This window comes from Rhinolophus ferrumequinum, chromosome 18 (assembly GCF_004115265.2).
Source record: "Rhinolophus ferrumequinum isolate MPI-CBG mRhiFer1 chromosome 18, mRhiFer1_v1.p, whole genome shotgun sequence".
Classification (NCBI taxonomy): Eukaryota; Metazoa; Chordata; class Mammalia; order Chiroptera; family Rhinolophidae; genus Rhinolophus; species Rhinolophus ferrumequinum.
The window spans coordinates 42,560,264-42,573,535 of NC_046301.1; the positions used below are offsets into that span (position 1 = coordinate 42,560,264).

Below are 13,272 nucleotides of genomic sequence, written 5' to 3' on the forward strand. Positions count from 1 at the left end.
AGCAGGTAGGGGACATCAGACATTGGGTATAATATACCCCAAACCTGCCCCCAAAGATCAAACCAAATCGACTAACGAACTGCTAAATCATAAGCTCATTAATGTGTCTGAATTAGCCCACTTGTGTGGACATAAACACCTCCAGCTTAATCAGCAAATATGGTCATACTCTAAAATATGGCGTCCAGGCTGCTGTTTAAAAAAAAAGAAAACTGCTTTGGACTTATCTAGATAATCTTCTTCAGCCTTAGGTTATTTTGGTTGCAAAGTCCTAAAGGTAGCAAAATCATACTTATTTACATGTCTAGGAATTCACTTTTCTTCAAAGGAATTCTTACTGACAGGATTTATTCATTCCACACAAAAAAAATGAGGTTTAAAAATGCTGTAATATCTGGGAGAGGTAACACCGGATATGTAAGTGGTATGCAGGCATATGCTATTTTGTAGAAGGGCATGCGAGACTAATCCTAGATTGAGTGAGCTGAGAAAGGGAAATGGAAAAGAGGGAGTGAACACATGAAAGAGATTGTGGAATTTGTAAAGGTGAGATTTCCTGCTAATTTTGCCTAAGTCGAGACAGAAATGTGTCATCTTTTTGCAGATTCTCTCTTCACCATCCTGTGAGAACTTTCTTCTTTAGATTTTTCTCCCAGAACTTTTTCGTATCACCATCCAATCTGAACTTATTGAAAATTTGATAAATGCTAATGATTTTCTGAAACCAGGTCTTGTGTAGATTGAGGATAAAATGACAAGTCACCCCAACAGCAAAGAGACAGTGTGTTTAAACTATCTCTTAGTTAATGAAAAATACTACAAATTGATGAGGGATAAGGTGGTTTGATACAGATACACGTTCATGACTATGCTACTTAAGCATTTAAAAGTTTGACCACATTGCTGAAGATGACATAAAAGAGTACCACAGCCCAGAAAGAACCACAAACAGGGAAAATAGCATCTTCCCAGACAGCCTCACCTTAGTGCTTTGTCCATCACACATATTGTAGAAGGGCACTTGCAGACATAGGAGTCATGAAACATTCCAAAGTTGTGGCCCATTTCGTGGGCCATTGTCCCTGCAACTCTAAGCACATTGTCACTGTGGTCCTAAGGGTGAGAGTAGGAAAACAGATCCTCTGGTTTGCAAACTGAATTATCACTCAGAATGTAATTAAATATTTTTACTGTAGCCAAGTGGAGTAGAGAGTCTGATTTTAGCTTCAGTCTTCTCACCCTACCCACCATGTGCTCTTCTCTCCCTCTCCTTCTCCCTCTCCCTTTCTCTCCTCTTGCTTCTTTTGCCCACCCCCCAACACACACACACACACTCATTCACTCACAACTTCGGTACCAAATGCCCATCACAGAGCATATCGCCTGCTCTTTGTTCTTGAGAATGAGGAATATTTATAATGAGGAAAGGTTTTGTGGTTTCTGCCAGAGAGATAGTGGTAAAATTTCCTCAACAATAATAAGAAATCAGAAGTGTTTTTGGATGATTTACCTCCCTTCCACTGTCTTACTTTACTATACCTTCTAATTCAGTTGGAGGGCTTTGATATGTTTAGCCAATAGGGCCCTTAAAGTGTTCATTAACCTAAAACTTTAGCACCATTGGTATCATTTTCAGTTCTATTACCACCAAGACTAGACATCAGTCAATTATGGGCTTGCCCCATTGCATGAAGTTCAGCTAGTGGTTAACTCTATTACCAGATTGTTTCTGATTAGAGGTGTTGGCCTGGAGGCTCCAAGTTATCCAGAGAAATAAAACAATACTAGAAAATGATTGCTGTTTGTAATTTCCCAGTAGGGAGACAGAAATATGCCAATAATACTCACCCACAAAAACCTGATTCCCTTCCTTACCTACTTCATTTCAAAGAACTAAATAAAGATATTCATCAGGTGCAGTACAAGACTGCCGAACAGCTGTGTAAAATGGGAAGTTAATACCTACCATTCACGATATGATTTGACACTGTTCATATGAATTTGGTAAACCTTGCTATTAATTAAGACAGAGTTCCTCAAATGGGAACAAAAACAAACTAAAAAATCAGGAAAAATTGAAACGTGTTTAAGTAGAGACTTTCCCAGTTGCCTTATTTGAGGTTCCTTCAAATTTAGGGTATCTTCCTTTAAATAATTATTTTCATAACTTAAATGCTTTTCCCCCTGGAATAACCTCCATAAACAAGATAATACATTATGAACATGCTTGGTTTATACTACATATGCAAGATTGATTCAACATTTGACATTCAATGTTAATCATGTCAAGAGACTAAAGGAGACAAACTACACCATCTTTTCAATAGATTCAGAAAACAGAGCATTTGACAGGCTTGAACTCAGAACCAACTGCGCATCTTCAAAACAAACCTGAACAATGCCAACAGAATGATAAGGAGAGCACATTGTAGACATAAAAGCAAGACCCACAGTCGTTCCAGAAAGTTCTGTTGCCCTGAAAAAAGAAAAAAAGAAATTGATATAACAATTTATGATTCTAAGCTATATTTTCTACAGACAATTCATGCAGAACTCTAAATGGTCAGCAGAGAAGTGTTCTGAATCATCACTCTTAAACAGAGGGTATCAAAAAAATGTATACACATTTTGAGAAAGGAAAATTATATTAAAATTATAATACTCAATATATACTGATAACAAAAGATGAATGAATACAAGTCACATTTGACTTCTGCAATTACAAGAGGTGCTCAAAGTTGTTACCATCAGCATACAGACACTTCTGATTATGGTGAACTTTTTTTTTTTTTCAGTTTCAGGTGTACAAAACAATGTAATAGTTAGACATTTACACCTCTCACAAAGTGATAAGTCCCTTCCCCCAGTCTACCCCTCTGAAGTCATATATAGCTGTTACAATTCCATTGACTAGAGAACTATTTCTTGAGCAATGTTGACCAAAGTGCCCACTTGTATACATTTTTTTGGCACCCCTGGTATTTCCTTCAGTTTTTTATTTGAATGAGGCATTTTTCTTATACAATGGTTGTTGTGTAACCTAATTCCAACTACCTGAATGTGATCACTTTTAATATTTTATATCTCATTCATGGTTATTATATTTTTCATTGTGGAATTCATCCCTTATAGAAAATAAAGGGAGATTTTTCTGTCCTAATAAATGTGTGTGTGTATAATTTTTTATATATAATTTTGCTATTAGTATTGCCACATATGCTTTTTTTAATTTATATTTTATATTTTTCTCATATACTTTTATATCCATTTACTTTTGTTTTCTTTTAGCACTGGTTTAGCTATAGTACCATTTGGAGTCTGAAAGTATGTGTGTTAATGAAGCATTTATGTTAATTAAAATATTTGTCTTATTGAAGAGGAATTTGAACCATATGCATTTATTTAGAGAGATGATATGTTTGGTGTTAGTAATTTTTAATTTCTTTCTTTGGTTTTCTTTCACTTGGTTTTCTTTCAAATCGTAATGATTCCATGTTCTTTCCTTGTTATCGTTCGTCTGCTCTCTGTTCACGATCCTGGTCCTGGTTTGTCCCCAGAAATTTTTAAAATTCACTTAGTAGATGTATTTACATAAAAAATTGAACCTGTATTGTCCCACTTATCAACATATAGAATGAAGTCCATTGATTTTGCCATGCAAAATGAGGAAATTAAATAACTTCTTCCCACTTTCCATTCACAGTGTAGGTTTAGGATATCCATTATTTTGAAATGATAATTTGTATCATATATGATCATTTAAAGATTTATGGCATTTATATATTCTTTTAAAATTATATTCCAAAATTACTTATACTTAAGTCTCCATTTGTTTGAGTTCAATTCTTACTACCAGTTCATTTATAAAAAATAAAAATAAAAAATAAAATCTTCCCCCATTACCGAGTTATCTAGTTTGGTTCCTCTCTTTAGTAGGTAGCGTGTATTTGGACTGTAAGGTTCCTACCTGGTTATGCCTAGGTAGATGTATTTTTTGTTAATTTGTCAGGTAAATGTAAAATTTTCAATGTACAAGTATAAGGACAATTATTTCTTCCCATCATATCTTTTTAGTGTTTTTATCCTGTTTATTTTGGTCTATTCAGAAAATTTACTCTTGATAGTGGATTGTCACTTTTTTATTTATACATCTATCATCTCTATAATTTTTATCTCTCTACCCTGTTACTCCACATATAGGAATACACTACAATTGGAGAATGGCCGTGAAACCAGTCTAGTAAGAGTTGGATTTCCTTACTATTTAGTAGCTATGAGACCTTGAAAAATCACTAAACCTCTCCAAAAAATGAGCTCCATCTTGTGATGGGCCTTTGGGTCTGGAACTCACCTTTGCAAATTAAGGAACTGCTGCAGCATTCTTCACAGATAACTCCCAATGAGCCAGCTTGGCAGTATTCGCATCCTGGATAGTGCCTTCCCTTGAATCTGGATAGGTCTATGACTTGCTCTTGACCAACAGAATATACCAGAAGTGACACTGTGATTTCTAAGAAGCTTTAAAACTTTCTCCTGGGCCTCTTAGAATGTGTCTTCTAGGGGAAGCTAGTCACCTTGTAAGATGTCCAAAACCCTGGGACTGTCATGTTGGAGTAAGTCCAAGTTAGCCACATGAAAAGCTGTACATACAGACCAGGCAAGGCACCAGCCATATAAGCAAAGAAGATTTAGTTTAAGTCAAGAAGTTGTGGGCAGATTTATTATGCAGTAATAGATAACCAGCAAATAATATTAATTAATTCTGACAGGACCTAGTCCATTATTTTCCATGACAACCACAGTTTTCTTAGGAAGTGAAACTCAAACAATTTCTAGTCACTTCTTGCTACTTCCTTCTATCCGTCCCAGCGGCAGATTTTCCTTGATTTCTTTTGAAGCATAGGCTCAGCAATATTGTGTAATTTACAGCCATCAGATTTATTTCCCATCTTTTTTTATTTTTAGTTTGTTATTTCAACAGGATGGTAGAGGTATGTAACTATCATATTCTTTTTTTTTTTCCTCTCCTAGATGTTTGAACTGAGTAGTGCTTAAAGCTAATCTAAATCTCTCTTGCCATTCTCTAAACCTGTCTGTCCTTTCTGTACATCCAACCAAAACAGACAAACTTCTTATGAATCATTGCTAAATTATTAGCTGCTCTTTAAAAAAGAAAAAGAAATACTTGGATCAAAAGTATGAGAGTAAATGGGATCAAATATATGGTGATGAAAGGAGAAATGACTCTGTGTGGTGAACACGCAGTGTGATATATAGATGATGTATTACAGAATTGTACACTTGAAACCTATGTAACTTTACTACCCATTGTCACCCCAATAAACTTTAATTTTAAAAAAGTAAGAGCATATTCAACGTAAGATCCAAATGAGTACTTTTTAAACATTTCACCTTCTATATGTAAGCCACTTCCTCTTACCCTACACACAGAGATACCACTTGCCTTGCCCAGGCTTTGAAAAGTTTCTATACTAAAGACCGTAGAAAGGTCTTTATACATACGTGATTAATTGAGCAATGTCATGACTCTTTCTTCTTAGGAGGACGCTCCCCCTCCATTTAGAAAAGTTTTCCAAGGTGAAGCTTGCATTTGGAGTTATCTTTATCTTATCCACATCATTCCAGATTTCTATGCCAACTAGGGCCACGTGAGTATTGAGCTTTTTATAAAGCTGTCCAAAGAGAATAAATGGCAAAGCAATAACTCAGAATGGTGATATTATCAGTTAATATTTTTAATGGACTTTTCAAACTTATATAAAACACCACTGTAAAAACCTTCTTCTAGACATACTTGTGAAAATTATCATCTCTTTTTGCAGATGCTAGCATCTCCATTCTTAGACAAGATGCGTTAGATAGTTAGATAGTTCAGGTCTGTAAATTCCTTTATTTAGAGCAAAGGTCCTATTGAGACAAATTTTTCCTGCTTGTACCTCAAGAAATATTATAATATTCTGTTAGTAGCTCGTTAGTATTACTTCATTTTTAAATAGACTTACTCAATACTTTGTAAAGTTCTCAGAGTCATAGTACTTCAGAATAAGCAAGGCTGACTTGGTGTTGCTTTGGATATTAGAAAAGAAACATGCTATGTGAAAAAGTACTGCATCTGTAAGTGACAATAAAGTACATGGCGCTCTAATTCTTAAACCCAGGCTGAACCAAATAATCTGTAATGCACATAAAATAACCTTTATAAATAATAAGTTAAGCTTATGAGACAATATGCTTACTCTAAAGATAAAAGCTTAAATAGCTACTACAGTTTATAAAACTGCACAGTGTTGGTCAAAGGGTAAAACTTCCAGTTATAAGACAAATAAATCCTGGGGATCAAATGTACAGTATGGTAATTATAGTTAATAATACTGTATTACATAATATACTCAAAAATTGCCCAGAGTAGATCTTAAACGTTCTCACCAGAAAAAAGAAATGGCAATTCTGGGACATGGTGGTGGTGTTCCCTAACCTGTGGTGGTAATCATTTTGCAATACGTAAGTGTATCAAAGCAAAACATTGAATACGTTGAATTTACACATTTGTTATACGCGAATTAAATCTCAATGAAGCCGGAAAAAAAAACTGCATAGTGACAGGCTTTCTCATGGGGCAACCTTTTGCTGAGAAACCCAAAGAAATTATTGTTTGTTTGTTTTTTAAAGTAGTTTGGAAAATAATAAAAGCATTGAGGAATGCAATTATCACCAAAAGAGAAGTTAAAATCTAACCAGATTAAAATCCTCCCCTTTATTATTCCCTCAACTTTTGTATTCCTTTTTCGCTTTATTTTATTCACCTGACAAAACTCTAATCCTGGTTAAAACTAACTAACTCCCTACTATGCCTCTCCTCCACCATGCCCCAGAACACGCTTGGGGGAAAGCACGCTCTGCTGACTGCTTCCACTTTGAAGCCATGACTACTAACCCCACGTGACCTTTACCCCTCTCCAGCAAACCGCCTGCATTTCCAAAATCCACTCCATCTTTGCACCTTTTTTTCACATTCACTCCTCTTTCTTAGAAATTCTGACAATTTATTTTAAATCTTCACTTTAAAGCAGATGCCCTTGCTTCCAAATTCACTGAGAATATAAAAGCAATCCGAAGAAAACTTCCATAAGCTCCTACCACCCATCTACCCACTGGCCTACACTTGTTCAAACAACCTGTGCTTCTCAGTTCTTACCATCTGCATGAATGGTCTGTGAGCCTAAGGCCGACTGCTCTACTCACGCACTCTATCTCCTATCTCTTCCCAAATCAAAGGGATTATTCCAGCAATTTTTCCAACTCCCTTGTGTTGTCAGTGCTTACTTAGCCTTCCATGGAAATGTTCCCATCAGCAGCAAAAAAAGGATGATCCATCTTTGCGGGGAGCAGTGGATGCAGAAAGAAATTCTCTTTGTGACCCTTCTGCATCTAATTTATGCTCCATTGCTCTGCTCCCATTTATAGCAAAACTTCTGGAAAGAATTTTCTGCATTTACTGTCCCTAATTCTGCTTCTCTCATTCTCTCTGGACTCACTCTAATCGTGCTTTTACTCTCATATTCCACAGAAACTTGCTTCATCTGGATGACTATGAGCTTCTACATGGTTAATCCAATGGCCAATCCTCAGTGCTCAGAGCATCTAAAAACCATTGACCATTTTTTCTTTTGATAGATTTTTGGTCCAAGTAGCTTCTGGAAAAACACGCTCTCCTGGTTTTCCTCCTACCTCACTGTCTGTCCCTCCTTCTTGATCTCTGTCAGTTTCTCCTCCACTCTGATCTCTCCTCAAAGTACTTCAAGGATCTGTCTTCAGATATCTTTTCTACTTATCTACACCAACTCCCTTGATGATCTTACACCAGGGTTGGTAATTATTTTCTGTAAAAGTCCAGATAGAAAATATTTTAAGCTTAAGGTTGGGTGGTCTTGGTTGCAACTACTCACCACCTCTGACATTGAACAGGAAAATAGCCATAGACAGCGTGTAAATAAATGGGGGTGGTGGTGTTTCAACAAAACTTTATTTTGTAAAAATGCAGCAGGCCAAATTGGCCAGCAGGTTATAGTTTGCTGACTTGTGTGTTATGCTATCTATATGTACTGAAGACTTAATAGATTTATATCTCTGCTCAGATCTTGCCCGTGAACTCCAATTTTGTATATCCAGCATTTCCATCTGGAAATCTTTACCAAAAAGATACCCCAAGGTTAATATGTCCAAAATGGAAAGCATAATCTTTCCTCTGAGTAACCATTCCCTACCATATTTCCTCATTCCTGAAGTTGTTTAGGTCAAAACCTTTAATGTCACTTGACTCCTCTCTTTTTCTTATATTTCCCGTCTCTCACTCACCTCACAAACCCTGTTGACTCTATCCAGAAATCAGCTATTATCAAGAGATCTACTATCACTGCTTTTTCTCAAACCATCATTATTTCTCGTCCTGAGTTATGGCATAATTTCCCTATCTGCTCTTATTTCCACCCTTGCTTTCCCTCAGTTTATTTTCAATATAATGGGCAAGAGAATCTTTTAAGAACACTCATCTGAAGGTTCTCCATTGGACTCCTCACTAATGAAGAATAACAGTCTTTACATAGGCTCGTCAGGGCCTTCCGGTTTTGGCCACTGCTACCTGTCAGATGTCATCAATTCCCTCCCTTGGGAAAGTCTTATTACTTTCCAGCCACAATAACCTTCCTGTGGTTCCTCAAACATGACATGTTAGGTTCTGCTCTCAGGTTCTTTGCTCAGCTTTGAACACCCTTCTTTAGGATCAGACACTTCTCTCCCTTCCTTTAGGTCTCCACTCAAATGTCACCTTTTTAGAGGGGCCTTCGCTGTTTAATATAGGACCCAAAATGAATCTCTCTCTCTCTCTCTCTCTCTCTCTCTCTCTCTCTCTCTCTCTCTCTCTCCCTTCCTTCCTCGGTCCCTCCCTCCCTCCTTGTTTTATTTTTCTTTAGAGCACTTTTCACCATTCTGTGTCCGCATTATTTGATGTGTTTATGTTTGTCCACTTGAACAAAAATGCAAACTCCTTGAAGGAAAGGCTATTTATCAATTTTGTTCCCCCACTGTATTTCTGTAATCCAGAAAAGTCTCTGGCACAGAGTAGATGCTCAATAAATACAGCCAGTTCTTGGGTTTCCTTAAGAAGAGTGAGCGTGATCTTTGTGGTGAGAAGACAAGATACGACCTTAGTCATGGAATCCACCTTCATTTTCTTTCTATCCTTAGAAGATTTGCAGGACACCACAAAATAACTCATGCATTTCAACTAAGCAGGCTAACTATATGTTCAAACAGTAAGAAACTAACGTCAGTGTCCTGATGCCTTCTGGAGCTCTCCATAAGGCAAAGAAAATCAAGGAAGTGGCAAACATAAACTGTTTTTCTTTTTCACTCTATTTTCCCCTTTATTGTCTGAGCTTTGAAGTTCAATGTCATGTAAACATTAACTTGCTTCTTAAATAAAGCCAAAAAGAGCAAACTGTGGGGGGAAGAAAGAAGATTTAAATAGAAGGGATGTAGAAAACATTTTTAAAAGAGTTTGGAAATTAGATGATAAAAGTCAAGCTGAAAGAAGAGAATCAACAATTGTACAATAAAAATGGTCTTGAAATACGACAAATCTAAGTTCAAATCTTACCTCTACCATTTCCTAACTTTGTGATTTTACACAAGTTACTTTGCTTCTCAGCATCTCATCTTTTTAACCATACATTGGTTTAATAACATCTTAGGGTTTTTTGAGGATTAAATAAGATAATGAATAATGCCACTGTGCCAGAGCTTGGCTTATTTTGTTTTTTTCTGCTTTCTTCCTTCGACTGGCTTTCTATTGAGATAAGTTTGTTAGCATTTTATTTTTTTATTTTTTTGTTTGAATCCTTTTTTTATTATTATTAGTTTCAAGTATCCAAAACCATGTAATAGTTAGACATTTACACCCCTCACAAAGTGATACCCCCAATCTACTACCTCTCTGACATCGTATATAGCTGTTACAATTCCATTGACTCTATTCCCTATGCTTACTCCACATCCTGTGACTATATATATATTAAATTATAGTTGACTGCCAGTATTATTCAGCTTCAGCTTCTTACTTAGCTTTAGAAAAACAAAAATCTTGCCAACAAAACCACATTTTATACCTTTATGGACCTGTGAATAGTGCGGCAAGTGGGTGAGAAAAATCTCTATCATGTAATATTCATATTTAATTAAGTAGCAAAAGCTGCAGTCACCCTTTGAGAGCCTGTCAGCAGTTTTAGTCTTAGGAGTATTGACTTTCCTTTCCTGCTCCATGAGCATTCATAGAAACACCAATGGCACCACCCAGCAAATTGTTAATATTACATTTAATAAAATGTATCATACCATGTTGATGTAATTGGCCATCTCAAACACCCTCTTTCTTATTTCCTCTGGATCTTGATTGTATTTTTTAAACTAAAAAATGACCAAGACAAAATATGGGCATTGATAAAAATGAATATAATGGGAAGTAAAAAAGGCAACTTCATTTTATTTTACTATCAGTGGTTATAATGCATGACCAGTTATAAAAGTTAACACTTAGAAGTGAGAAACAAAGTGCCTCCTATTTCTCTAGTTAAATTAAAGCATTTTCAGGGTAGAGATGCTGTTTTGTCCCCTGAAGTACTAACTCAGTATAAAGCTCTAAGGAATTATTCTAAATGTATTTTCAGTACAATATCATGATTTCATTTCCTAAGTTTTTCATTTAAAAATACACAACAGCAAATAAACTTAATATAATAAGAGAGGCCAAAGCTTTAGGGCCTGAACTAAATAATTCACTCATTATCATAGCACTGAATTTTTCCTTTGGAGCTCACAGATGTGGACCTCCAGTTTTATAAAAGATAAATGATGAATATTACCAAAAAATTTCCTTTTTCGTAAGATTCTATTCATAAGCTTTTTAAAAAATATTTACTACTCCCTGATGAGAATAAATTCTGATTTACCAATGATTTAAATACTTAATAGAAGGCAAAATGACAAAGGAACTTAATTGGAAATTAAGTATGGAGCTCTTAAGGCAATAAGAAAGGAGAATTGTAGTGCAAAAAATTCACTTTATACATATCATATAAGGTGTATATTCCTGAAAAGAAGAAATCATATCAGTCTAATTATATGTTTTCTTAGGTTCAGAACAATTTGTAAAAAAGAATAGCTCATATTTATGATTTTTCCAAACTGATCCATATATTTCATATCTCACATGATAAATTTAGGTAAAAGGGGATTTTAAAAGATACATTTATCTGATATAATTACCTCACCATTATCCAGGACTAAATAATATTCTATGTATTTCTTATGTTCCCAAACCTTCCGGGAGTTTGATTTCTGTAATAAATATTAAAAGAAAAATTACTAAGACAACATCTTTCTCTACACGAGTCATTCTTTTATTTAAATGTGCAATTTTATAAAAACATTTGTTGATATCTGTGAATAAAGAAAGACAATATTACCACTTTAAACTCGAATCAGCCAGAATCATCTATAGATAAGGTTCAGGATGTCAGAGCTAAGAGACCTTAATACAATACTAGTCTGATTCCTTTATTTTACCAAAGATCTTAAATGATTACACAACTAATTAATCGGAGCGTGGGGATTAAAACCCAAGTCTTTGGAATTTTTAAACAGTGGACTTCTTCCACTATCCTGAAATTAAATAGACAAAGTTTGACTTCAGCATCCTCTTATTGTTGTTTTCGTTTATTTGTTTACTATCCTTTTATTACTACCCCAGTGAATTCCCACTCCTTTACTATTGGTGAAATGCCGAGAGCTACCATGGAACTTAATCTGTTCTTTTCTTCTCAAATTGAACTAGATCTCCTTCTCACATTCCAATCTCTCCTATTTTCTGTTCCTTCCTCTTAAAAACAAAATAAAACAACAATAAAAAAGAGGTTTCATAGTGGATTCTCCCATTGAAAAATAGCAGACACATTATTTGTACCAAATATTAAGCCATCAAAGTTTCTTATGCTGCATTTCCAGAAGTGCTTATCTTTTAAATAAGCTTCCATTAACAAGAATAGATTACTGAAAGTAGATTTGTAGGTACTAACTAATGAGATATGTACTTACCTCTACCCTCCATGGGAGCAACATATAGAGGGTGCCAAAGAATGTGTACACATTTTAAGAAAGGAAAAAAACTCTATTAAAAATGTTAATACTCAATGTATACCGATAACAAAAGATGAATACAATCATGTGTATACATTTTTTTGGCACCCCTTGTATTTATTAACACTTAGTAAGCACCAGCAGTGCTCTCAGCCATAGGAATACAGCAGTGAACTCGACATGGTCTATGTGCTCCAGGAATTCACAGTAGACAAATAAACATAGACATATCAGATGGGAATTAGTGCTATGCAGAAGATTAAATGGAGCAATGTGGTACTGAGTGACAAGGTAGTCATTTCAGAACAGATGGTTAGGGAAAGCTCTAAAGAGTTGGCCCTGAAGCTGACACATTAATGAAAATGAGAAGCCAGGCAAGGGAAGATACATTGGAAAATAATTCCAGCAAAGAAAAAAAAAATGAACACAACGACTCCAAGGTGAATTGATATTGGCATGTTTAAGCACAGAAAAAGTTTCTGTTTGTCAGAACATAATACGAGAGGTCAGCGGGTGGGGAATAGAGGATGGCAGGAGATTAGAGAGACAAGTGGGGCCCTAATCATACAGGGGCCCTAATCATGTAACTCATGGTCAGTTTTTTTTTTTTAGATTTTGTACTAAATGCAATGAGAAGCCATTAGAGAACTTTAAACAAAAAGGCGACATGATGTGATTTAGAATAAAAGAATCACTCTGGCAATATATTGTGTGGAGAGTGGATTCTACTGGCAGGAATGAGGGTGGGAAAGTCAGGTCGAGGCTGCTGCCATGGTTACTGTGGGATGGATGGTACCTGTGGTAGTTGGGAAGAAGGGACAAAATGAAATATCTGGAATATATGGTGGCACTTGCTGACAAATACCATATGAGAAGAGATGAAGGAAAGAGGAATCAGGGATAATTTCTAGATTTGGGCTTGAGAAATGATGATTGGTTGTATTGTTAGTGGAGAAAGGGGAGAATGAGGGAGAAGCAGATTTCGTTTAGGGTTTAGAAATTGGTAGTTCTATTTTGACCACATGTCTATTAAACACTCAAACAGATGTATGAAGTAGGTAA

At 35.6% G+C, this 13,272-nt stretch overlaps 1 protein-coding gene across 3 annotated transcripts in view; it reads right to left on the reverse strand.

Annotated features, from left to right (window-relative positions):
* Positions 1–13,272, reverse strand: part of ADAM28 (ADAM metallopeptidase domain 28) — a 50,065-nt gene that overhangs the window by 21,123 nt on the left and 15,670 nt on the right. For all 3 annotated transcript variants that reach the window (XM_033134542.1, XM_033134541.1, XM_033134543.1), the window contains exons 7-11: positions 11,341–11,412; positions 10,411–10,482; positions 5,524–5,693; positions 2,392–2,476; positions 983–1,113 (exon numbers count right to left, since the gene is read on the reverse strand). In XM_033134542.1, coding sequence (XP_032990433.1) covers positions 983–1,113; positions 2,392–2,476; positions 5,524–5,693; positions 10,411–10,482; positions 11,341–11,412 — 530 coding nt within the window. The remainder of the gene's footprint in view (positions 1–982; positions 1,114–2,391; positions 2,477–5,523; positions 5,694–10,410; positions 10,483–11,340; positions 11,413–13,272) is intronic.